Source organism: Carassius gibelio, chromosome A20 (assembly GCF_023724105.1).
Source record: "Carassius gibelio isolate Cgi1373 ecotype wild population from Czech Republic chromosome A20, carGib1.2-hapl.c, whole genome shotgun sequence".
Classification (NCBI taxonomy): domain Eukaryota; kingdom Metazoa; phylum Chordata; class Actinopteri; order Cypriniformes; family Cyprinidae; genus Carassius; species Carassius gibelio.
In genome coordinates this window covers 8,273,543-8,298,804 of record NC_068390.1, presented here as the reverse complement: position 1 = coordinate 8,298,804, position 25,262 = coordinate 8,273,543, and the positions used below count along the sequence as shown (strand labels likewise).

The 25,262-nt window shown below is 39.6% G+C and overlaps 1 protein-coding gene and 20 non-coding genes across 21 annotated transcripts in view; 20 read left to right on the top strand and 1 right to left on the bottom strand.

Moving 5' to 3' along the window:
* LOC127938094 (acyl-CoA:lysophosphatidylglycerol acyltransferase 1-like) overlaps positions 1-8,142 on the bottom strand; it is a 29,839-nt gene extending 21,697 nt beyond the window's left edge. The window contains exons 1-2 of the mRNA XM_052534503.1: positions 7,684-8,142; positions 6,342-6,594 (exon numbers count right to left, since the gene is read on the bottom strand). Coding sequence (XP_052390463.1) covers positions 6,342-6,579 — 238 coding nt within the window. The 5' untranslated portion in view covers positions 6,580-6,594; positions 7,684-8,142. The remainder of the gene's footprint in view (positions 1-6,341; positions 6,595-7,683) is intronic.
* A 3,955-nt stretch (positions 8,143-12,097) lies between these two features.
* On the top strand, positions 12,098-12,209 carry trnal-caa (transfer RNA leucine (anticodon CAA)). The gene is made up of 2 exons: positions 12,098-12,135; positions 12,164-12,209. It is a non-coding gene; the product is annotated as a tRNA-Leu (tRNA).
* Positions 12,210-12,755: 546 nt separating this feature from the next.
* Positions 12,756-12,867, top strand: trnal-caa (transfer RNA leucine (anticodon CAA)). Its single transcript has 2 exons — positions 12,756-12,793; positions 12,822-12,867. It is a non-coding gene; the product is annotated as a tRNA-Leu (tRNA).
* A 546-nt stretch (positions 12,868-13,413) lies between these two features.
* trnal-caa (transfer RNA leucine (anticodon CAA)) lies at positions 13,414-13,525 on the top strand. The gene is made up of 2 exons: positions 13,414-13,451; positions 13,480-13,525. It is a non-coding gene; the product is annotated as a tRNA-Leu (tRNA).
* Positions 13,526-14,071: 546 nt separating this feature from the next.
* Positions 14,072-14,183, top strand: trnal-caa (transfer RNA leucine (anticodon CAA)). Its single transcript has 2 exons — positions 14,072-14,109; positions 14,138-14,183. It is a non-coding gene; the product is annotated as a tRNA-Leu (tRNA).
* A 546-nt stretch (positions 14,184-14,729) lies between these two features.
* trnal-caa (transfer RNA leucine (anticodon CAA)) lies at positions 14,730-14,841 on the top strand. Its single transcript has 2 exons — positions 14,730-14,767; positions 14,796-14,841. It is a non-coding gene; the product is annotated as a tRNA-Leu (tRNA).
* A 546-nt stretch (positions 14,842-15,387) lies between these two features.
* Positions 15,388-15,499, top strand: trnal-caa (transfer RNA leucine (anticodon CAA)). Its single transcript has 2 exons — positions 15,388-15,425; positions 15,454-15,499. It is a non-coding gene; the product is annotated as a tRNA-Leu (tRNA).
* Positions 15,500-16,045: 546 nt separating this feature from the next.
* Positions 16,046-16,157, top strand: trnal-caa (transfer RNA leucine (anticodon CAA)). Its single transcript has 2 exons — positions 16,046-16,083; positions 16,112-16,157. It is a non-coding gene; the product is annotated as a tRNA-Leu (tRNA).
* Positions 16,158-16,703: 546 nt separating this feature from the next.
* On the top strand, positions 16,704-16,815 carry trnal-caa (transfer RNA leucine (anticodon CAA)). Its single transcript has 2 exons — positions 16,704-16,741; positions 16,770-16,815. It is a non-coding gene; the product is annotated as a tRNA-Leu (tRNA).
* Positions 16,816-17,361: 546 nt separating this feature from the next.
* Positions 17,362-17,473, top strand: trnal-caa (transfer RNA leucine (anticodon CAA)). Its single transcript has 2 exons — positions 17,362-17,399; positions 17,428-17,473. It is a non-coding gene; the product is annotated as a tRNA-Leu (tRNA).
* A 546-nt stretch (positions 17,474-18,019) lies between these two features.
* On the top strand, positions 18,020-18,131 carry trnal-caa (transfer RNA leucine (anticodon CAA)). The gene is made up of 2 exons: positions 18,020-18,057; positions 18,086-18,131. It is a non-coding gene; the product is annotated as a tRNA-Leu (tRNA).
* A 546-nt stretch (positions 18,132-18,677) lies between these two features.
* Positions 18,678-18,789, top strand: trnal-caa (transfer RNA leucine (anticodon CAA)). The gene is made up of 2 exons: positions 18,678-18,715; positions 18,744-18,789. It is a non-coding gene; the product is annotated as a tRNA-Leu (tRNA).
* A 546-nt stretch (positions 18,790-19,335) lies between these two features.
* trnal-caa (transfer RNA leucine (anticodon CAA)) lies at positions 19,336-19,447 on the top strand. The gene is made up of 2 exons: positions 19,336-19,373; positions 19,402-19,447. It is a non-coding gene; the product is annotated as a tRNA-Leu (tRNA).
* Positions 19,448-20,115: 668 nt separating this feature from the next.
* On the top strand, positions 20,116-20,227 carry trnal-caa (transfer RNA leucine (anticodon CAA)). The gene is made up of 2 exons: positions 20,116-20,153; positions 20,182-20,227. It is a non-coding gene; the product is annotated as a tRNA-Leu (tRNA).
* Positions 20,228-20,773: 546 nt separating this feature from the next.
* Positions 20,774-20,885, top strand: trnal-caa (transfer RNA leucine (anticodon CAA)). The gene is made up of 2 exons: positions 20,774-20,811; positions 20,840-20,885. It is a non-coding gene; the product is annotated as a tRNA-Leu (tRNA).
* A 548-nt stretch (positions 20,886-21,433) lies between these two features.
* trnal-caa (transfer RNA leucine (anticodon CAA)) lies at positions 21,434-21,545 on the top strand. The gene is made up of 2 exons: positions 21,434-21,471; positions 21,500-21,545. It is a non-coding gene; the product is annotated as a tRNA-Leu (tRNA).
* Positions 21,546-22,091: 546 nt separating this feature from the next.
* Positions 22,092-22,203, top strand: trnal-caa (transfer RNA leucine (anticodon CAA)). The gene is made up of 2 exons: positions 22,092-22,129; positions 22,158-22,203. It is a non-coding gene; the product is annotated as a tRNA-Leu (tRNA).
* Positions 22,204-22,749: 546 nt separating this feature from the next.
* On the top strand, positions 22,750-22,861 carry trnal-caa (transfer RNA leucine (anticodon CAA)). Its single transcript has 2 exons — positions 22,750-22,787; positions 22,816-22,861. It is a non-coding gene; the product is annotated as a tRNA-Leu (tRNA).
* Positions 22,862-23,407: 546 nt separating this feature from the next.
* Positions 23,408-23,519, top strand: trnal-caa (transfer RNA leucine (anticodon CAA)). Its single transcript has 2 exons — positions 23,408-23,445; positions 23,474-23,519. It is a non-coding gene; the product is annotated as a tRNA-Leu (tRNA).
* A 546-nt stretch (positions 23,520-24,065) lies between these two features.
* Positions 24,066-24,177, top strand: trnal-caa (transfer RNA leucine (anticodon CAA)). Its single transcript has 2 exons — positions 24,066-24,103; positions 24,132-24,177. It is a non-coding gene; the product is annotated as a tRNA-Leu (tRNA).
* Positions 24,178-24,845: 668 nt separating this feature from the next.
* trnal-caa (transfer RNA leucine (anticodon CAA)) lies at positions 24,846-24,957 on the top strand. The gene is made up of 2 exons: positions 24,846-24,883; positions 24,912-24,957. It is a non-coding gene; the product is annotated as a tRNA-Leu (tRNA).
* Positions 24,958-25,262: the final 305 nt, after the last annotated feature.

Below are 25,262 nucleotides of genomic sequence, written 5' to 3'. Positions count from 1 at the left end.
TAATGAACACATATTCCTTGTCAATTTGAACATTCAAGGGATTATAAAGAATTCAAGCACAAGCACAGGAACATGCAAGTAACAACATAGAGCTGCATCTCAGGCAACGTGCAAGCCTCATATTGCTTTTTTTCCCACGTCTTCCTTCACTTGAATGGACAAATACATAAAAATGTATGTCAAAAGAACTGTTTTTCAAGGATAAAGGCCAAGATAGATATGTAGAAATCTTTACTTGTCACTCAATTTCTAAAACCTGACACTCAAACACCAGAAACACACACCAAATCTGCAAAACCATACACTAATTATTTGCCTTTGATTTCATAAAACACTTTTTGCAAAAACGCAACAAACAATCATCTATGCAACACAAAATTCTTAAAACTTAAATCTATCTACACTCACCTAAAGGATTATTAGGAACACCTGTTCAATTTCTCATTAATGCAATTATCTAATCAACCAATCACATGGTAGTTGCTTCAATGAATTTAGGGGTGTGGTCCTGGTCAAAACAATCTCCTGAACTCCAAACTGAATGTCAGAATGGGAAAGAAAGGTGATTTAAGTAATTTTGAGCATGGCATGGTTGTTGGTGCCAGACGGGCCGGTCTGAGTATTTCACAATCTGCTCAGTTACTGGGATTTTCACGGGCAACCATTTCTAGGGTTTACAAAGGATGGTGTGAAAAGGGAAAAACATCCAGTATGTGGCAGTCCTGTGGGCGAAATGCCTTTTTGATGCTAGAGGTCAGAGTGGGCCGACTGATTCAAGCTGATAGAAGAGCAACTTTGACTGAAATAACCACTCGTGACATCCAAGGTATGCAGCAAAGCATTTGTGAAGCCACAACACGCACAACCTTGAGGCGGATGGGCTACAACAGCAGAAGACCCCACCGGGTACCACTCATCTCCACTACAAATAGGAAAAAGAGGCTACAATTTGCACAAGCTCACCAAAATTGGACAGTTGAAGACTGGTAAAATGTTGCCTGGTCTGATGAGTCTCTGATGATTTCTGTTGAGATTCAGATGGTAGAGTCAGAATTTGGTGTAAACAGAATGAGAACATGGATCCATCAAGCCTTGTTAACACTCTGCAGGCTGCTGGTGGTGGTGTAATGGTGTGGGGGATGTTTTCTTGGCACACTTTAGGCCCCTTAGTGCCAATTGGGCATTGTTTAAATGCCACGACCTACCTGAGCATTGTTTCTGACCATGTCCATCCCTTAATGACCACCATGTACCCATCCTCTGATGGCTACTTCCAGCAGGATAATGCACCATGTCACAAAGCTTGAATCATTTCAAATTGGTTTCTTGAACATTACAATGAGTTCACTGTACTACAATGGCCCCCACAGTCACCAGATCTCAACCCAACTGAGCATCTTTGGTATGTGGTGGAACGGGAGCTTCGTGCCCTGGATGTGCATCCCACAAATCTCCATCAACTGCATGAGGATATTCTATCAATATGGGCCAACATTTCTAAAGAATGCTTTCAGCACCTTGTTGAATCAATCCCAAATAGATCAAACACAGTATTAGTATGGTGCTCCTAATAAACCTTTAGGTGAGTGAATATTTATACAGTAAAGAATATTCAGTGCTATTTTAAATTTGATTATGCACTTTTGAACCTGAACACCCACAAACCAAGAAAAACTGAATCACTGTTTAATTTTTACCTTTGTGCTGTTGTTTGTAATTTGCTCATTTTCTCTTATTCTTACTGCTTTTTTGCTTGTCTTTAATAACATTTGTAACAGATTTTTTTTACGCTAGTAGTTTTTGCTTGGTGGGTCAACAACAATTATAAAAAACTTTTTCTTTTTGTGGCAGGGGCAGTAGAAAAAATCCTTAGCAGTGAGCTCTGCCGATATGACCCACTGTTAACAACTCAAAAAAAAAATAATGTTTGGGTCTCTCCAGGAAAGTAAAATGACAATTGATTGGCAGCTGATTGCTTGTATCACTGTTTTACAACATATTCACATATCAACCAATCAGAAAACAGTTTTTGCATCCATTTGACAATACTGTCTGGCATTTACTTACGGTCACAACTTCAAGCCAACAGCAATTACACCACCAAGCTGCTGCTGCTGCTTCATGACAAGCTCAGCAATATGTCATTTAGGAGCAAAACTTGGCCCTTAGACAGATCAAGCCAATGAGCTGCATCAGGTCTCTCATAATCTCATCTGCAACCAGAGAGTATAAAACTCAGATGAACAAAAACAAAGCAAAGACACTGCTGTGCAGTCAATTCAACAAAACAGGGACGGATGTGATGATCCTGGCTTGGTGTAATTCCCCTCATATCAACAAAACAACTTTAATGCAAATCTGCATTTCAGAGAACATTATAAAACATCCCTCCCAGTGTTTTGCATGTAATACAGAAACCTGGTCATGGAGACCTTGTGGGGAAAACTCATGCAAATGCAATGCAAAACAGCTTTTCCTTCCATGCTGACTATGAAATCATCAACAGTGTAAGACAAATCAGTATGATAAAATAAATGAAAACTGGACAATAATTAAAATGCAGACAGGGCGGAAAGAGAACTTCAATTGTATAATGTGGCCGCCCAAATGTTATGTGACATCATGCCTATCTATCTAAAGATCATTATTTTTTGTATTTGGTGTAACAGAATATGTTGACATGATTTAATGTTTAAAAAACTAATACTTTTTCAAATACTGTACATTATTGTAGGTCCTCTATGCCCTGCCTCTCTTAAATGCGTCGTTTTCAACAAAGTCCCTCCTTCCGACAAGCGCAGTCTGCTCTGATTGGGCAACTGACCCAGTGCATTGTGATTGGCCGAACACCACAAGCACTCGTTGGAAATGTAACGTCCCTTTCTATAATTGCAGGCTTCATCTTTCAAAATAAATGTAATGACAGTTAACAATGTCCTTAGTTTTTCCATCAGTTCAGTTCAAGCCAGGAAGATGAACAGTGGCGTGACAGACACAGTGAATAAGCTCATATGTTTGCAGTACATAAGCCACGGACGGTTAAGACAGCTGACTCCACTGTGTGACACGGTCTCGCTCTCTCACACTCATATGTGCGAGTCCACACACACACCATGCAAAACTCTGCATTTGAACATTCAATAGCAAATACTTAAACTGATAACAAAACATACTTCCAGTAGCTGATTCAGGAGCACCAGATTGTCATAGCGAAGTCAAAATCCCCTCCTCTTAGGTTCACGAAACGGTCATACATAAAATGCATTGCTGTTCTGTTGTAAGTAATCTTCAAAAGGCCAAATAAAGTGCTTTTGCTTTCTCCTAGATACACACAGCATCTCCCTGACATGACTGCTTAAACACTAACTTCTTTCTTATCGTGAACATTTGGCCGGCATTACGCAAATATTTCCACATAGTGTCATAGACATGTGGGGGTGTGTTAGAACGAGCCGTTTTGGGGGGTGTGGAAGAGTCTCAACTTTAATAAAGAATATTTATTTTGATTTGAAATTTTAATCTTTGCAACTTTACAGATCTTCTTCATTTACCAAGAACTTGTTACACTCGAATGAGAAATATATATATAAATATATTTTAATCACATCATATGACCCCTTTAACACAATCAGTAGAACTCATTAATTCAAAACACTTTGAGTTATCAATGGACTAAAAAGAAACATTTTCAGTAAATAATGACTACTAGTATGATACTTTGAATGGTGCTTTTTCTGAAAAACAAAAACAAAACAAAAAAACACCCCACCAACCAAACTTAGATAAGCATGAAAGTGCCTAAATACTAATAAGTATTTTTCGGACTGTAAGTCGCAGTTTTCTTCATAGTTTGGCTGGTCCTGCGACTAATAGTCAGGTGCGACTTATTTATCAAAATTAATTTGACATGAACCAAGAGAAATGAACCAAGAGAAAACATTACCGTCTCCAGCCACGAGAGGGCGCTCTGTGCTGCTCAGTGCTCCTGTAGTCTACACTGAAGACATAGAGCGCCCTCTCGCAGCTGTGGACGGTAATGTTTTATCTTGGTTCTTGGTACTAAATAAATGCGACTTATAGTCCAGTGTGACTTATATATGTTTTTTCCCTCATCATGGTGTATTTTTGGACTGATGCGACTTACACTTAAGTACGACTTATAGTCCGAAAAATACGGTAATGACAAAATGTTCATTTTTGAGCAAGGTCATTCCTTCAGGACAGGTGAGAACTGATCTGTGTTTTGTGCTTTCTTTAAAAGGATGCAGTCAAGCAGGTAAACAACAGGGAGATTCAACCTCTGCCAAACACAGTTATCTCGACCTGCATCATCACGTCATCCTCTTATCAGTGTGGTGAGGGATCTTGTGTAATATTCTAAACAGGTGAGAAATTACGACACATAACTTTGACCTTGACTGACAAATATGATAATCTATACTCTTTTTATCATCAGTTCTTATAGAAAAACACCATATTTTCCTTTTAGGGTTCAAGGACGGCCTTTAAACTGAAGACACCATCCACGTGTCTCCCAGCTCAGCTACACATGAGCAGGTATTCAATAACAAAAGCACAATTAATAATTTAACATTCTTGTTGCTTTCCAAATACTGCTCATCCCAATTTGTGAGCATTTAGCTCACAGCTTAGCGAAACCCTAAAACTGTAGGCAATTCTCACATGGTTCCTTCTACTACCAATCAACTTCTACCAGATTCAACTGTATAGCTGAAGCATGCCAAACATACTCCAAACGTGACAACGCAGAATTAAGGAATTTGTCTTAGGGAAGCTTGTCTATCCACCACTTCAGTTTAAGAAATCAAATTTTTGATCATCATTAAACATATAAACAATAGCCAATTCAATTAGCTTAGCATCCATTAGACACATCTAATTTTCTAAATATTGTTAGTCCAATGCAGCATGAAGCGGAGTTCAATCATCACTTTTTCAGTCATATCAAAGAGACCTACTTACTGGAAATCTCTGATATATGATATTCCTGATTTAAATGTCAGTTGCAAAAGCAGTGTTTGAATAGCCAGTTCAACTCTCCTCTGTGAGACTCAATTTTGAGTGTTATCACTCGAAAAATAAAATCAAACATAAGTCATGGAATTCTTAATGCACTATAATGTATTTTTGATGTATACATGCAGGTTACAATACACACATATACATATACATATATATATATATATATATATATATAAAATACAATTTAAATGTATTCATTAAAGGAAAAACATGCCTTAATTATTTCCAACTACATTTTTACTATTACCATTTTTTTATAATTTATTTTAAACAAACCAAATTTAATTGGCCACAACAGCTGCTGGTTCAAATAATGTTTCCGTTAATTAGAAAAAGAATATAACTCTTGTAAGAGGGAACAGAAAATACAATAATAAATACACAGCAATACATTTTTTTCAAGTATATCACGCAGCCCTAGAAACTGGTCACTATTTCTTTTTTTTTTTTTAAATAACATTTTACCTTTAAAAGTACAAATATTATTCTCTAAACAAATGAGCTCATAAAATCTATGCTAAATTATTTTTAATTAAATAAAGCATGTCAAACTGTGGAGCACTGCTCACTACCTTTTGAAAGTTGACAAACCGTCTTTATCTGTCTTTGTGATCGTCTGACTGTCCAAGCCCCTGCACTTCCATATCGTGGTCCACATAATCAGTCTAGAGCTTTCTGCGCACAATCAACACACTGGCTACTCTCAGTACCAGCATGCAATAAATGAAATTACCCATGAAATACCCGTGAGTAAGCAGGCGGTGCATCAACTCTCCTAGAACCAACCTAGCCATAAATTCAAATCTCCTTTACGAGGAAAACCCAAAATCTCTTTCAAATGAAAAAGTCTAATTCAAATCGATACTTGTAACAAACGACACATGAAGAAATACGGACAACACTTCTAGTCTCTGATGAATGATGATGTGGATTCGTCAGTAGAGATGTGAGGTAAACAGAGACCTCCCATGAGGTTCCCACTGTATAATACGGTCCAAACACACTCTATTAAAGCAAAAAACACACTCTAACAGCTTAATCAAACTTGTCTCCCCAAGAAAATAAGGAAATTGATCCAAACACAGGAAACCCTAGAGTGTGAGAGTCAATAAAGATGAAAAACAGTCAATAGATCTGCACTCAGAAGTCAAATTTTAGCGCCAATAGAAGATATACTAGAGATTCTGACTGAAGTCTAGCACCCTGCTAGGCTTAGTTGAAAAAAGGTTGTTTTACATGCTCAGGCAGTAAAATAGAACATTTCAGAAGTCAGAAGAGGTAGTTAAAGACGGTCTTACCCGTGTAACCTGCACACCAGCCCCAAGACGCCACCATCGCCAGTAACCACCTGAACATGACCCCTTCGATGTACCAGAAAGTGGGCGCATCTAGAACTCGTAAAGGCTGTAGGACTAACAGATAGAGGCAGTAGGACGGGATTGCCACACAGTTATTCACAAACATGAAGGTGAACCGGATCAGCGAGTTCATTAAGATCCAGAACAATCTGCGAGCCGTGTCCAGATGGGGAGCCATACTGTACTGTCCTGCCTGCAAAAAAGAAAACACCCAAGTGAATTAAATCTCAGCACACTGATGTGGCGTGTTTAAACGTGGAGGTGTCTTTAAAAACCAAGAAAGAAAAAAAAGAAATCCTCAATGTATAGAGATGCAGCTTAGGAATGAGAGCCGATTTACTAACACACATCAAGTAATTGAAGGTAAACATGAGCCGGTTCATACTGACAGAACAAACACTTTGATTCGAATTAAATCATGTCTTTGCTGATAAGCATGTTGAGGAGGAGCTACTTCAAGTTAACCAAAGAAACTAAGACCCACTTTATCACAATAACATGCATAAGTGCATGCCATAAAAACAAACCTGTACAGAATAATAACGATGAGAATAACGGTCGTTATAATTATTTATATAACATATAAAGATATATGCTAAAACTACATTTGATTGGATATAAAAGACATGCTTCAGGTAAACACACTTCATTTCATTTATTTATGTTTGCACGGCTTTCATTCATTTTTTTACGGTCAATCAGATACAAATCCTTTGAATGAAGGTGAAATGTTTAAAATGAGGTGTTGAACACAGTGCTATCCCTGCTAGCGTGCTACATAGTTTTTACTGCTGCTTTAACAGCACTGCCAGTTTATTCAAAAGCGTGTGTATTTTTCTAACAATACAAACGTAGACACGTAATAGAATAAATAAAACATGATAATATATACAAACACTGCTGTTAAATAAAGCAAAATGTGTGTGTGCTTGCGATAATGTGTTAGCATGCTAAGCTAATGCGAAGCAAACTCGGGTCATTGATTCAGTTTAACGGTCACATCTGATCATTGTATGATTATTTATTTATTGAAATCAAATCTTTACTTGAGGTGCTTATTTCACTGGATAATCTCCGACTGTCTGTCCTTCATACGAAGTGGCCGGTGTCTGGCTGATTCGGGTATTTAATGAGATTTGGACTAAAGTCCTTGACGGATCCGTTACCCACCCTAGACGAACCGGATCAGAACAGCCATCCAGATCTAATAAAACGCTTCGACGGTACAAAAAAAATCTCACATTATGAATCCTCTAATCTTCACAAGAAAGTGTTTTCTCACCGTCACCGTGCTAACGCGCAGCCTGCTGGTGAAGCTGCAGACGGGTTCGGAGAGTTCGGCTCGGTCACATGTAGAGGACGAAGATGAACGGTGTACCCGAGAGCTTAAGATCGTCTACTCCACGGCTTGACTTGGTTCCGTGAGTCTGTTTCCTGCTCGAATGCATGCGTTTCAGTTACACACTCGCATGTTGCTGGAGTCCCGCGGCCGAACCTCTCGATCTGCGCTCGACTCCCCGAACCGAACACTGTAACAGTCAACCGAAGACGTTTGAGATCAGACGAGTAAACTCATCTTTCCGCTCCGGATGAGGCGTGTCAGGCATGTATTCACTGGGCCTCTCCTTCGGGAAGATGATGATCTTTAGCTCCGTTATTCTGGACCTCCTACCCATAGACTGTATAAAACAGCTCCTACCACAGGCCGCGGACACGCGCAGACTCAGTGAGGGCACGCGCACCGGTACTGAGCCAGCTCTGTTGCTGAAGATCCCAGGATCATGTGGATATTACTACAAGTGGAACATAGAAAGGAGCATCTTTGGAAGTGCAGGAAACTAAAGTGTCCACACAATACAGTCTCTAGATTAAAATAGTCTTAAAAAGAAACTCCCTAACCACATTTTAAAACAAAATGAAACCAAATAATATTCTATTTAATGCTTTTGGTAGTATTTCGTGGAAGCTGTAATTTGAAAAGTTGGTCAAATCTGACCCCTAGTGGCCAATTCAAAAACAGTAAGTCTCTATTTCTCTAGCTATGTCTGTCTGTCTGTTTTAAAGAAGTGGATGATCATTAATGACTTAAAATTTCTATTAGAATCAGATTTTTTTTTATGAGGTTTTACCTACTTACTAAATTAGGTAGTTCCATTGATTGGACTTTACTCTCAGATACTATTTTGTTTAATAACCATAAGAAATCACCAGGTTAATTGAAAAGTGGTTAACATTGGGTTTCCAAGAGAAAATCTGATAAATAAATAAATAATGTAAACCCTGAGGAAGTGGAAGCAAGTGAAGTTTTGGAAAGCAATTCTATGTGCATGACTCTTTTGTGTGATCTTTGCAGTAGAATGCATAGTAAGAGGGATTGAGTTTATTATTCACTCATATACTACAGGGCTGTTTAATGCTTGAATCTGATTGGCTGATTAATTCTGAGGTGCACAATTATTTTCTGGGAAAAGCATGGCGAACGTAGTTCCAGGCAGCTCTCTTGACCGCATTAGAGTTCCATATCACTTTGAATAGTAAAACAGTAATAACGGTCACGCAGTTTACACAAAAATGTGTTGTCAGCGCTGCCCTGACAATTTTATAATTTAGACTATATAGTGTAGCATCTGAAAGGCTACACATCACATTTCTCACTAGAGATGTAATAACAGCGCTGTTTAGAGATGCTGCAGCAGAAGAGTGTTTAGGGACATACAGAGGTACGTTAAGGGGCCATTCACATATCCCACCTAAAAACGCATGTAAAACGCTAGGCACGCCGCTTTCTGATTTTTCCAAAAACCTTTGGTCACTTGCACTCCTGAGGCATCTGTCGTTGCTAAGCAACCATGACCCGCTCTCTCCATGAAGACGCGGAAATTTCGGATAAATTGGATAAATTGATTTGCAGCATTAAAAATCGCTTGCAGCAGATCTGCTATTTAATTTATTTAAAAATGGCTATCCATATACAGCTATGATCAGCTGTTCCTTCATCCTGGCTGTACTTTCAACGTTTTTGCGGGAAAGGATGAAGCTGATTGGTTTGGTTCTTGTCACATGACCTCCATGTACGCAAACAGGGACACATCATAGATTATTGCAAACCCGCCACAGCAATAATCATCGTGTCATATGTTGTGACTGAGAACATCTCCTGTTACTCATGTTACCTTAGTTCCCTAAGAGGAGGGGGCGAGACATTAGGTATGGGGAAATCCATTACCTTGAAATTATGAAGTCTGATTGAATAACTCAATAAGCCAATTGTGCCCCCGCCCTCACCTGATTGGCTGACAGCCCTCAATATAGGTGACGACGGGCGCCAAAAACCTCAGAATCTTCGACTGAACGAGAGCTATGAGGCTGGAAGGCTTTCCACACTGCAGGTTACGTAATGTCTCATTCCCTCCTCTCAGGGAACTCTTTAGCTCCGTTATTCAGGACCTGAACCTCCATTGAGAAACAAATGTCCTGAATAAACATGCCTTTCGCCCAAGCCTATGACAACACCAAACTCCTTGTGGAGTGGGCGTGCACCCCGATTGGGCAGGAGGTTCCACGGGAAGCATAAGCCAGTCGCAGAGCCTCCACTATCCAGTGTGATAGCCTCTGCTCCGACAGCGCACTGCCCTTCTTGGCACCCGTGTAGCAGACGAAAAGCTGCTCTGAAGTTTGAAACTGGCTAGTTCTGTTCACATAAGTGCACAGGGCACACACAGGCCTGCACGGGGCACAAAACGCACTTCTGAGACACTGAATTACTGTACTCCTTGGGGGAAATTGCTTGAATTTTAACTATCTGAGCTCTGAACGGCGTTAAGAGCACTTTAGGCGAATAGCCAGGTTTGGGTAAATGTCTGACCATGCAATCGTCCGGTCCAAACTGCATACACGCGCTGTTCACTGACAACAGCGCTGTTCCCACTCATTTCCCACAAGCTAGCGAGCAGTAGCCCTGTCTTAAATGAGAGCACTTTAAGGTCGCTAAACTCGGCTGGTTCAAAAGGTGGGTCAGACAACGCACTAAGCACTAACGACAGGTCCCAGACCGGCATTTGACGAAGGTGGGGTGGATTAAGCCGCTTAGCTCCCCGGAGAAAGCTCGTTATCAAGGGGTGCCTCCCCACTGAATGACTGTCTAGCAAGTGACGAAAAACGGCAATAGCAGCCATGTAGACTTTCGCTGTAGATGGAGAACTGCCAGCATCCAGACGTTCCTGTAGGAAGGTCATAATAATGCCACTAGCCCTCCATTCTCCATGTACAATGCCGTCCCTGGACAGCATGTCTGCGGCGCAATTCAAACTGCCCACTATGTGCACTGCTCGGATCGACAGAAGTACCCTGTCAGTCCATAAACAGCAGCTGTCTCTCTAATCCCTGCAGGAGTCGCGAACGCAAACCTCCCTGGCGATTGATGTACTCCACCACCGCCGTGTTGTCCATTCTGATAAGAACATGACAGTCTTTCACTAATGGAAGGAAACTCTGCAGCGCTAGATGTACCATTCCATCTCCATGAGTTTTCTGCTTTCCCAATGGAGGTGTGGGATGTGTAATTGCACCTCAATTGCTCATGGAATATTTCAGAATGGCCGAGTGGTCTAAGGTGCCAGTCTCAAGACACATCCCCCTTCTCAGTTGCTGAAGTTTCTGGTCTCCAAAAGGTGGGTTCAAATCCCACTTCTGACAATGGTTCTTTTGAAATCAAATGACTTGGAATCAACGTTTAGAGATTTAATTCTACAGTTTGGACACTTTGCTTTGCTTCTAACCAGCTCTAGTGATAAAACTGTCCTTTCCAGCCTCCAAATGTAGCCTTGGGTTCAAATCTGACTTCTGACAAAGACTCTTTTGTAGTGAGCGGACTAGAAATATAATTGTAACTAATTATGAGACAATCAAAAATATATATATTTGGATCCTTTATTTTTTCCATTTGACCAACTTCACTGTGAGAATTGCACTTCAGTTATTTGGGTGAATATGTCAAAAAGGCACAGTGCTCCAAGGCGCCAAACTCAAGAATTTTCACCCCTCTCAGTTGCTGAGTTTTCTGATTCCCCAATGGAGGTGCGGGATCTACTCACACTTCTGACAAATGCTCTTTTGGAATGACTAGACTAGAAATAGAAATGGAATTAATTATGAGACAACAAATAATATATTTTACATCCTTTATTATGCCATCTGAACAACTTCACTGATAGAATTGCATCTCAATTACTTGTAAAATATGTCAGAATGGCCGAGTGGTCTAAGGTGCCAGACTCAAGACACATCCACCTTCTCAGTTGCTGAGGTTTCTGGTCTCCAATTGGAGGCATGGGTATAATTGTAACTAATTATGAGACAATCAAAAATATATATATTTGGATCCTTTATTTTTTCCATCTGACCAACTTCACTGTGAGAATTGCACTTCAGTTATTTGGGTGAATATGTCAAAAAGGCACAGTGCTCCAAGGCGCCAAACTCAAGAATTTTCACCCCTCTCAGTTGCTGAGTTTTCTGATTCCCCAATGGAGGTGCGGGATCTACTCACACTTCTGACAAATGCTCTTTTGGAATGACTAGACTAGAAATAGAAATGGAATTAATTATGAGACAACAAATAATATATTTTACATCCTTTATTATGACATCTGAAGAACTTCACTGATAGAATTTCACCTCAACTATTTGCGGAATATGTCAGAATGGCCGAGTGGTCTAAGGCGCCAGACTCAAGACACATCCCCCTTCTCAGTTGCTGAGGTTTCTGGTCTCCAAATGGAGGTGTGGGTTCAAATCCCACTTCTGACAATGGTTCTTTTGAAGTCAACTGACTTGCAATCAACGTTTAGAGATTTAATTCTACAGTTTGGACACTTTCCTTCGCTTCTAACCAGCTCTAGTGATAAAACTGTCCTTTCCAGCCTCCAAATGTAGCCTTGGGTTCAAATCTGACTTCTGACAAAGACTCTTTTGTAGTGAGCAGACTAGAAATACAATTGTAACTAATTAGGAGACAATCAAAAATATATATATTTGGATCCTTCATTTTTTCCATCTGACCAACTTCACTGTGAGAATTGCACTTCAGTTATTTGGGTGAATATGTCAAAAAGGCACAGTGCTCCAAGGCGCCAAACTCAAGAATTTTCACCCCTCTCAGTTGCTGAGTTTTCTGATTCCCCAATGGAGGTGCGGGATCTACTCACACTTCTGACAAATGCTCTTTTGGAATGACTAGACTAGAAATAGAAATGGAATTAATTATGAGACAACAAATAATATATTTTACATCCTTTATTATGCCATCTGAACAACTTCACTGATAGAATTGCACCTCAACTACTTGCTGAATGTGTCAGAATGGCCGAGTGGTCTAAGGTGCCGGACTCAAGACGCATCCCCCTTCTCAGTTGCTGAGGTTTCTGGTCTCCAAATGGAGACGTGGGTTCAAATCCCACTTCTGACAGTGGTTCTTTTGAAGTCAACTGACTTGCAATCAACGTTTAGAGATTTAATTCTACAGTTTGGACACTTTCCTTCGCTTCTAACCAGCTCTAGTGATAAAACTGTCCTTTCCAGCCTCCAAATGTAGCCTTGGATTCAAATCTGACTTCTGACAAAGACTCTTTTGTAGTGAGCAGACTAGAAATACAATTGTAACTAATTATGAGACAATCAAAAATATATATATTTGGATCCTTTATTTTTTCCATCTGACCAACTTCACTGTGAGAATTGCACTTCAGTTATTTGGGTGAATATGTCAAAAAGGCACAGTGCTCCAAGGCGCCAAACTCAAGAATTTTCACCCCTCTCACTTGCTGAGTTTTCTGATTCCCCAATGGAGGTGCGGGATCTACTCACACTTCTGACAAATGCTCTTTTGGAATGACTAGACTAGAAATAGAAATGGAATTAATTATGAGACAACAAATAATATATTTTACATCCTTTATTATGCCATCTGAACAACTTCACTGATAGAATTGCACCTCAACTACATGCTGAATGTGTCAGAATGGCCGAGTGGTCTAAGGCGCCAGACTCAAGACACATCCCCCTTCTCAGTTGCTGAGGTTTCTGGTCTCCAAATGGAGGGGTGGGTTCAAATCCCACTTCTGACAGTGGTTCTTTTGAAGTCAACTGACTTGCAATCAATGTTTAGAGATTTAATTCTACAGTTTGGACACTTTGCTTCGCTTCTAACCAGCTCTAGTGATAAAACTGTCCTTTCCAGCCTCCAAATGTAGCCTTGGGTTCAAATCGGACTTCTGACAAAGACTCTTTTGTAGTGAGCAGACTAGAAATACAATTGTAACTAATTATGAGACAATCAAAAATATATATATTTGGATCCTTTATTTTTTCCATCTGACCAACTTCACTGTGAGAATTGCACTTCAGTTATTTGGGTGAATATGTCAAAAAGGCACAGTGCTCCAAGGCGCCAAACTCAAGAATTTTCACCCCTCTCACTTGCTGAGTTTTCTGATTCCCCAATGGAGGTGCGGGATCTACTCACAATTCTGACAAATGCTCTTTTGGAATGACTAGACTAGAAATAGAAATGGAATTAATTATGAGACAACAAATAATATATTTTACATCCTTTATTATGCCATCTGAACAACTTCACTGATAGAATTGCATCTCAATTACTTGTAGAATATGTCAGAATGGCCGAGTGGTCTAAGGCGCCAGACTCAAGACACATCCCCCTTCTCAGTTGCTGAGGTTTCTGGTCTCCAAATGGAGGCGTGGGTTCAAATCCCACTTCTGACAATGGATCTTTTGAAGTCAGCTGACTTGGAATCAACGTTTAGAGAGTAAATTCTACAGTTTGGCCACTTTACTTAGCCTCTAACCAACTCTAGTGATGAAACTGTCCTTTCCAGCCTCCAAATGTAGCCTTGTGTTCAAATCTGACTTCTGACAAAGACTCTTTTTTAGTGAGCAGACTAGAAATACAATTGTAACTAATTATGAGACAATCAAAAATATATATATTGGGATCCTTTATTTTTTCCATCTGACCAACTTCACTGTGGGAATTGCACTTCAGTTATTTGGGTGAATATGTCAAAAAGGCACAGTGCTCCTAGGCGCCAAACTCAAGAATTTTCACCCCTCTCAGTTGCTGAGTTTTCTGATACCCCAATGGAGGTGCGGGATCTACTCACACTTCTGACAAATGCTCTTTTGGAATGACTAGACTAGAAATAGAAATGGAATTAATTATGAGACAACAAATAATATATTTTACATCCTTTATTATGCCATCTGAACAACTTCACTGATAGAATTGCACCTCAACTACTTGCAGAATATGTCAGAATGGCCGAGTGGTCTAAGGCGCCAGACTCAAGACACATCCCCCTTCTCAGTTGCTGAGGTTTCTGGTCTCCAAATGGAGGGGTGGGTTCAAATCCCACTTCTGACAGTGGTTCTTTTGAAGTCAACTGACTTGCAATCAATGTTTAGAGATTTAATTCTACAGTTTGGACACTTTGCTTCGCTTCTAACCAGCTCTAGTGATAAAACTGTCCTTTCCAGCCTCCAAATGTAGCCTTGGGTTCAAATCGGACTTCTGACAAAGACTCTTTTGTAGTGAGCAGACTAGAAATACAATTGTAACTAATTATGAGACAATCAAAAATATATATATTTGGATCCTTTATTTTTTCCATCTGACCAACTTCACTGTGAGAATTGCACTTCAGTTATTTGGGTGAATATGTCAAAAAGGCACAGTGCTCCAAGGCGACAAACTCAAGAATTTTCACCCCTCTCACTTGCTGAGTTTTCTGATTCCCCAATGGAGGTGCGGGATCTACTCACAATTCTGACAAATGCTCTTTTGGAATGACTAGACTAGAAATAGAAATGGAATTAATTATGAGACAACAAATAATATATTTTACATCCTTTATTATGCCATCTGAACAACTTCACTGATAGAATTGCACCTCAACTACTTGCTGAATGTGTCAGAATCGCCGAGTGGTCTAAGGCGCCAGACTCAAGACACATCCCCCTTCTCAGTTGCTGAGGTTTCTGGTTTCCAAATGGAGGCGTGGGTTCAAATCCCACTTCTGACAATGGATCTTTTGAAGTCAGCTGACTTGGAATCAACGTTTAGAGAGTAAATTCTACAGTTTGGACACTTTACTTAGCCTCTAACCAACTCTAGTGATGAAACTGTCCTTTCCAGCCTCCAAATGTAGCCTTGTGTTCAAATCTGACTTCTGACAAAGACTCTTTTTTAGTGAGCAGACTAGAAATACAATTGTAACTAATTATGAGACAATCAAAAATATATATATTGGGATCCTTTATTTTTTCCATCTGACCAACTTCACTGTGGGAATTGCACTTCAGTTATTTGGGTGAATATGTCAAAAAGGCACAGTGCTCCTAGGCGCCAAACTCAAGAATTTTCACCCCTCTCAGTTGCTGAGTTTTCTGATACCCCAATGGAGGTGCGGGATCTACTCACACTTCTGACAAATGCTCTTTTGGAATGACTAGACTAGAAATAGAAATGGAATTAATTATGAGACAACAAATAATATATTTTACATCCTTTATTATGCCATCTGAACAACTTCACTGATAGAATTGCACCTCAACTACTTGCAGAATATGTCAGAATGGCCGAGTGGTCTAAGGCGCCAGACTCAAGACACATCCCCCTTCTCAGTTGCTGAGGTTTCTGGTCTCCAAATGGAGGCGTGGGTTCAAATCCCACTTCTGACAATGGATCTTTTGAAGTCAACTGACTTGGAATCAACGTTCAGAGAGTAAATTCTACAGTTTGGACACTTTGCTTCGCTTCTAACCAGCTCTAGTGATAAAACTGTCCTTTCCAGCCTCCAAATGTAGCCTTGGGTTCAAATCGGACTTCTGACAAAGACTCTTTTGTAGTGAGCAGACTAGAAATATAATTGTAACTAATTATGAGACAATCAAAAATATATATATTTGGATCCTTTATTTTTTCCATCTGACCAACTTCACTGTGAGAATTGCACTTCAGTTATTTGGGTGAATATGTCAAAAAGGCACAGTGCTCCAAGGCGCCAAACTCAAGAATTTTCACCCCTCTCAGTTGCTGAGTTTTCTGATTCCCCAATGGAGGTGCGGGATCTACTCACACTTCTGACAAATGCTCTTTTGGAATGACTAGACTAGAAATAGAAATGGAATTAATTATGAGACAACAAATAATATATTTTACATCCTTTATTATGCCATCTGAACAACTTCACTGATAGAATTGCATCTCAATTACTTGTAGAATATGTCAGAATGGCCGAGTGGTCTAAGGCGCCAGACTCAAGACACATCCCCCTTCTCAGTTGCTGAGGTTTCTGGTCTCCAAATGGAGGCGTGGGTTCAAATCCCACTTCTGACAATGGATCTTTTGAAGTCAGCTGACTTGGAATCAACGTTTAGAGAGTAAATTCTACAGTTTGGACACTTTACTTAGCCTCTAACCAACTCTAGTGATGAAACTGTCCTTTCCAGCCTCCAAATGTAGCCTTGTGTTCAAATCTGACTTCTGACAAAGACTCTTTTTTAGTGAGCAGACTAGAAATACAATTGTAACTAATTATGAGACAATCAAAAATATATATATTGGGATCCTTTATTTTTTCCATCTGACCAACTTCACTGTGGGAATTGCACTTCAGTTATTTGGGTGAATATGTCAAAAAGGCACAGTGCTCCTAGGCGCCAAACTCAAGAATTTTCACCCCTCTCAGTTGCTGAGTTTTCTGATACCCCAATGGAGGTGCGGGATCTACTCACACTTCTGACAAATGCTCTTTTGGAATGACTAGACTAGAAATAGAAATGGAATTAATTATGAGACAACAAATAATATATTTTACATCCTTTATTATGCCATCTGAACAACTTCACTGATAGAATTGCACCTCAACTACTTGCAGAATATGTCAGAATGGCCGAGTGGTCTAAGGCGCCAGACTCAAGACACATCCCCCTTCTCAGTTGCTGAGGTTTCTGGTCTCCAAATGGAGGCGTGGGTTCAAATCCCACTTCTGACAATGGATCTTTTGAAGTCAACTGACTTGGAATCAACGTTTAGAGAGTAAATTCTACAGTTTGGACACTTTGCTTCGCTTCTAACCAGCTCTAGTGATAAAACTGTCCTTTCCAGCCTCCAAATGTAGCCTTGGGATCAAATCGGACTTCTGACAAAGACTCTTTTGTAGTGAGCAGACTAGAAATATAATTGTAACTAATTATGAGACAATCAAAAATATATATATTTGGATCCTTTATTTTTTCCATCTGACCAACTTCACTGTGAGAATTGCACTTCAGTTATTTGGGTGAATATGTCAAAAAGGCACAGTGCTCCAAGGCGCCAAACTCAAGAATTTTCACCCCTCTCAGTTGCTGAGTTTTCTGATTCCCCAATGGAGGTGCGGGATCTACTCACACTTCTGACAAATGCTCTTTTGGAATGACTAGACTAGAAATAGAAATGGAATTAATTATGAGACAACAAATAATATATTTTACATCCTTTATTATGCCATCTGAACAACTTCACTGATAGAATTGCATCTCAATTACTTGTAGAATATGTCAGAATGGCCGAGTGGTCTAAGGCGCCAGACTCAAGACACATCCCCCTTCTCAGTTGCTGAGGTTTCTAGTCTCCAAATGGAGGCGTGGGTTCAAATCCCACTTCTGACAATGGATCTTTTGAAGTCAGCTGACTTGGAATCAACGTTTAGAGAGTAAATTCTACAGTTTGGACACTTTACTTAGCCTCTAACCAACTCTAGTGATGAAACTGTCCTTTCCAGCCTCCAAATGTAGCCTTGGGTTCAAATCTGACTTCTGACAAAGACTCTTTTTTAGTGAGCAGACTAGAAATACAATTGTAACTAATTATGAGACAATCAAAAATATATATATTTGGATCCTTTATTTTTTCCATCTGACCAACTTCACTGTGGGAATTGCACTTCAGTTATTTGGGTGAATATGTCAAAAAGGCACAGTGCTCCAAGGCGCCAAACTCAAGAATTTTCACCCCTCTCAGTTGCTGAGTTTTCTGATACCCCAATGGAGGTGCGGGATCTACTCACACTTCTGACAAATGCTCTTTTGGAATGACTAGACTAGAAATAGAAATGGAATTAATTATGAGACAACAAATAATATATTTTACATCCTTTATTATGCCATCTGAACAACTTCACTGATAGAATTGCACCTCAACTACTTGCAGAATATGTCAGAATGGCCGAGTGGTCTAAGGCGCCAGACTCAAGACACATCCCCCTTCTCAGTTGCTGAGTTTTCTGGTCTCCAAATGGAGGCGTGGGTTCAAATCCCACTTCTGACAATGGATCTTTTGAAGTCAGCTGACTTGGAATCAACGTTTAGAGAGTAAATTCTACAGTTTGGACACTTTACTTAGCCTCTAACCAACTCTAGTGATGAAACTGTCCTTTCCAGCCTCCAAATGTAGCCTTGGGTTCAAATCTGACTTCTGACAAAGACTCTTTTTTAGTGAGCAGACTAGAAATACAATTGTAACTAATTATGAGACAATCAAAAATATATATATCTGGATCCTTTATTTTTTCCATCTGACCAACTTCACTGTGGGAATTGCACTTCAGTTATTTGGGTGAATATGTCAAAAAGGCACAGTGCTCCAAGGCGCCAAACTCAAGAATTTTCACCCCTCTCAGTTGCTGAGTTTTCTGATACCCCAATGGAGGTGCGGGATCTACTCACACTTCTGACAAATGCTCTTTTGGAATGACTAGACTAGAAATAGAAATGGAATTAATTATGAGACAACAAATAATATATTTTACATCCTTTATTATGCCATCTGAACAACTTCACTGATAGAATTGCACCTCAACTACTTGCAGAATATGTCAGAATGGCCGAGTGGTCTAAGGCGCCAGACTCAAGACACATCCCCCTTCTCAGTTGCTGAGGTTTCTGGTCTCCAAATGGAGGCGTGGGTTCAAATCCCACTTCTGACAATGGATCTTTTGAAGTCAACTGACTTGGAATCAACGTTTAGAGAGTAAATTCTACAGTTTGGACACTTTGCTTCGCTTCTAACCAGCTCTAGTGATAAAACTGTCCTTTCCAGCCTCCAAATGTAGCCTTGGGTTCAAATCGGACTTCTGACAAAGACTCTTTTGTAGTGAGCAGACTAGAAATATAATTGTAACTAATTATGAGACAATCAAAAATATATATATTTGGATCCTTTATTTTTTCCATCTGACCAACTTCACTGTGAGAATTGCACTTCAGTTATTTGGGTGAATATGTCAAAAAGGCACAGTGCTCCAAGGCGCCAAACTCAAGAATTTTCACCCTTCTCAGTTGCTGAGTTTTCTGATTCCCCAATGGAGGTGCGGGATCTACTCACACTTCTGACAAATGCTCTTTTGGAATGACTAGACTAGAAATAGAAATGGAATTAATTATGAGACAACAAATAATATATTTTACATCCTTTATTATGACATCTGAAGAACTTCACTGATAGAATTTCACCTCAACTATTTGCGGAATATGACTAGACTAGAAATAGAAATGGAATTAATTATGAGAAAACAAATAATATATTTTACATCCTTTATTATGACATCTGAAGAACTTCACTGATAGAATTTCACCTCAACTATTTGCGGAATATGTCAGAATGGCCGAGTGGTCTAAGGCGCCAGACTCAAGACACATCCCCCTTCTCAGTTGCTGAGGTTTCTGGTCTCCAAATGGAGGCGTGGGTTCAAATCCCACTTCTGACAATGGTTCTTTTGAAGTCAACTGACTTGCAATCAACGTTTAGAGATTTAATTCTACAGTTTGGACACTTTCCTTTGCTTCTAACCAGCTCTAGTGATAAAACTGTCCTTTCCAGCCTCCAAATGTAGCCTTGGATTCAAATCGGACTTCTGACAAAGACTCTTTTGTAGTGAGCAGACTAGAAATACAATTGTAACTAATTATGAGACAATCAAAAATATATATATTTGGATCCTTTATTTTTTCCATCTGACCAACTTCACTGTGAGAATTGCACTTCAGTTATTTGGGTGAATATGTCAAAAAGGCACAGTGCTCCAAGGCGCCAAACTCAAGAATTTTCACCCCTCTCACTTGCTGAGTTTTCTGATTCCCCAATGGAGGTGCGGGATCTACTCACACTTCTGACAAATGCTCTTTTGGAATGACTAGACTAGAAATAGAAATGGAATTAATTATGAGACAACAAATAATATATTTTACATCCTTTATTATGCCATCTGAACAACTTCACTGATAGAATTGCACCTCAACTACTTGCTGAATGTGTCAGAATCGCCGAGTGGTCTAAGGCGCCAGACTCAAGACACATCCCCCTTCTCAGTTGCTGAGGTTTCTGGTCTCCAAATGGAGGCGTGGGTTCAAATCCCACTTCTGACAGTGGTTCTTTTGAAGTCAACTGACTTGCAATCAATGTTTAGAGATTTAATTCTACAGTTTGGACACTTTGCTTCGCTTCTAACCAGCTCTAGTGATAAAACTGTCCTTTCCAGCCTCCAAATGTAGCCTTGGGTTCAAATCTGACTTCTGACAAAGACTCTTTTGTAGTGAGCAGACTAGAAATATAATTGTAACTAATTATGAGACAATCAAAAATATATATATATTTGGATCCTTTATTTTTTCCATCTGACCAACTTCACTGTGAGAATTGCACTTCAGTTATTTGGGTGAATATGTCAAAAAGGCACAGTGCTCCAAGGCGCCAAACTCAAGAATTTTCACCCCTCTCAGTTGCTGAGTTTTCTGATTCCCCAATGGAGGTGCGGGATCTACTCACACTTCTGACAAATGCTCTTTTGGAATGACTAGACTAGAAATAGAAATGGAATTAATTATGAGACAACAAATAATATATTTTACATCCTTTATTATGCCATCTGAACAACTTCACTGATAGAATTGCATCTCAATTACTTGTAGAATATGTCAGAATGGCCGAGTGGTCTAAGGCGCCAGACTCAAGACACATCCCCCTTCTCAGTTGCTGAGGTTTCTGGTCTCCAAATGGAGGCGTGGGTTCAAATCCCACTTCTGACAATGGATCTTTTGAAGTCAGCTGACTTGGAATCAACGTTTAGAGAGTAAATTCTACAGTTTGGACACTTTACTTAGCCTCTAACCAACTCTAGTGATGAAACTGTCCTTTCCAGCCTCCAAATGTAGCCTTGTGTTCAAATCTGACTTCTGACAAAGACTCTTTTTTAGTGAGCAGACTAGAAATACAATTGTAACTAATTATGAGACAATCAAAAATATATATATTGGGATCCTTTATTTTTTCCATCTGACCAACTTCACTGTGAGAATTGCACTTCAGTTATTTGGGTGAATATGTCAAAAAGGCACAGTGCTCCAAGGCGCCAAACTCAAGAATTTTCACCCCTCTCAGTTGCTGAGTTTTCTGATACCCCAATGGAGGTGCGGGATCTACTCACACTTCTGACAAATGCTCTTTTGGAATGACTAGACTAGAAATAGAAATGGAATTAATTATGAGACAACAAATAATATATTTTACATCCTTTATTATGCCATCTGAACAACTTCACTGATAGAATTGCATCTCAATTACTTGTAGAATATGTCAGAATGGCCGAGTGGTCTAAGGCGCCAGACTCAAGACACATCCCCCTTCTCAGTTGCTGAGGTTTCTGGTCTCCAAATGGAGGCGTGGGTTCAAATCCCACTTCTGACAATGGATCTTTTGAAGTCAGCTGACTTGGAATCAACGTTTAGAGAGTAAATTCTACAGTTTGGACACTTTATTTAGCCTCTAACCAACTCTAGTGATGAAACTGTCCTTTCCAGCCTCCAAATGTAGCCTTGGGTTCAAATCTGACTTCTGACAAAGACTCTTTTTTAGTGAGCAGACTAGAAATACAATTGTAACTAATTATGAGACAATCAAAAATATATATATTTGGATCCTTTATTTTTTCCATCTGACCAACTTCACTGTGGGAATTGCACTTCAGTTATTTGGGTGAATATGTCAAAAAGGCACAGTGCTCCAAGGCGCCAAACTCAAGAATTTTCACCCCTCTCAGTTGCTGAGTTTTCTGATACCCCAATGGAGGTGCGGGATCTACTCACACTTCTGACAAATGCTCTTTTGGAATGACTAGACTAGAAATAGAAATGGAATTAATTATGAGACAACAAATAATATATTTTACATCCTTTATTATGCCATCTGAACAACTTCACTGATAGAATTGCACCTCAACTACTTGCAGAATATGTCAGAATGGCCGAGTGGTCTAAGGCGCCAGACTCAAGACACATCCCCCTTCTCAGTTGCTGAGGTTTCTGGTCTCCAAATGGAGGCGTGGGTTCAAATCCCACTTCTGACAATGGATCTTTTGAAGTCAGCTGACTTGGAATCAACGTTTAGAGAGTAAATTCTACAGTTTGGACACTTTACTTAGCCTCTAACCAACTCTAGTGATGAAACTGTCCTTTCCAGCCTCCAAATGTAGCCTTGGGTTCAAATCTGACTTCTGACAAAGACTCTTTTTTAGTGAGCAGACTAGAAATACAATTGTAACTAATTATGAGACAATCAAAAATATATATATTTGGATCCTTTATTTTTTCCATCTGACCAACTTCACTGTGGGAATTGCACTTCAGTTATTTGGGTGAATATGTCAAAAAGGCACAGTGCTCCAAGGCGCCAAACTCAAGAATTTTCACCCCTCTCAGTTGCTGAGTTTTCTGATACCCCAATGGAGGTGCGGGATCTACTCACACTTCTGACAAATGCTCTTTTGGAATGACTAGACTAGAAATAGAAATGGAATTAATTATGAGACAACAAATAATATATTTTACATCCTTTATTATGCCATCTGAACAACTTCACTGATAGAATTGCACCTCAACTACTTGCAGAATATGTCAGAATGGCCGAGTGGTCTAAGGCGCCAGACTCAAGACACAACCCCCTTCTCAGTTGCTGAGGTTTCTGGTCTCCAAATGGAGGCGTGGGTTCAAATCCCACTTCTGACAATGGATCTTTTGAAGTCAGCTGACTTGGAATCAACGTTTAGAGAGTAAATTCTACAGTTTGGACACTTTACTTAGCCTCTAACCAACTCTAGTGATGAAACTGTCCTTTCCAGCCTCCAAATGTAGCCTTGGGTTCAAATCTGACTTCTGACAAAGACTCTTTTTTAGTGAGCAGACTAGAAATACAATTGTAACTAATTATGAGACAATCAAAAATATATATATCTGGATCCTTTATTTTTTCCATCTGACCAACTTCACTGTGGGAATTGCACTTCAGTTATTTGGGTGAATATGTCAAAAAGGCACAGTGCTCCAAGGCGCCAAACTCAAGAATTTTCACCCCTCTCAGTTGCTGAGTTTTCTGATACCCCAATGGAGGTGCGGGATCTACTCACACTTCTGACAAATGCTCTTTTGGAATGACTAGACTAGAAATAGAAATGGAATTAATTATGAGACAACAAATAATATATTTTACATCCTTTATTATGCCATCTGAACAACTTCACTGATAGAATTGCACCTCAACTACTTGCAGAATATGTCAGAATGGCCGAGTGGTCTAAGGCGCCAGACTCAAGACACATCCCCCTTCTCAGTTGCTGAGGTTTCTGGTCTCCAAATGGAGGCGTGGGTTCAAATCCCACTTCTGACAATGGATCTTTTGAAGTCAACTGACTTGGAATCAACGTTTAGAGAGTAAATTCTACAGTTTGGACACTTTGCTTCGCTTCTAACCAGCTCTAGTGATAAAACTGTCCTTTCCAGCCTCCAAATGTAGCCTTGGGTTCAAATCGGACTTCTGACAAAGACTCTTTTGTAGTGAGCAGACTAGAAATATAATTGTAACTAATTATGAGACAATCAAAAATATATATATTTGGATCCTTTATTTTTTCCATCTGACCAACTTCACTGTGAGAATTGCACTTCAGTTATTTGGGTGAATATGTCAAAAAGGCACAGTGCTCCAAGGCGCCAAACTCAAGAATTTTCACCCTTCTCAGTTGCTGAGTTTTCTGATTCCCCAATGGAGGTGCGGGATCTACTCACACTTCTGACAAATGCTCTTTTGGAATGACTAGACTAGAAATAGAAATGGAATTAATTATGAGACAACAAATAATATATTTTACATCCTTTATTATGACATCTGAAGAACTTCACTGATAGAATTTCACCTCAACTATTTGCGGAATATGACTAGACTAGAAATAGAAATGGAATTAATTATGAGAAAACAAATAATATATTTTACATCCTTTATTATGACATCTGAAGAACTTCACTGATAGAATTTCACCTCAACTATTTGCGGAATATGTCAGAATGGCCGAGTGGTCTAAGGCGCCAGACTCAAGACACATCCCCCTTCTCAGTTGCTGAGGTTTCTGGTCTCCAAATGGAGGCGTGGGTTCAAATCCCACTTCTGACAATGGTTCTTTTGAAGTCAACTGACTTGCAATCAACGTTTAGAGATTTAATTCTACAGTTTGGACACTTTCCTTTGCTTCTAACCAGCTCTAGTGATAAAACTGTCCTTTCCAGCCTCCAAATGTAGCCTTGGATTCAAATCGGACTTCTGACAAAGACTCTTTTGTAGTGAGCAGACTAGAAATACAATTGTAACTAATTATGAGACAATCAAAAATATATATATTTGGATCCTTTATTTTTTCCATCTGACCAACTTCACTGTGAGAATTGCACTTCAGTTATTTGGGTGAATATGTCAAAAAG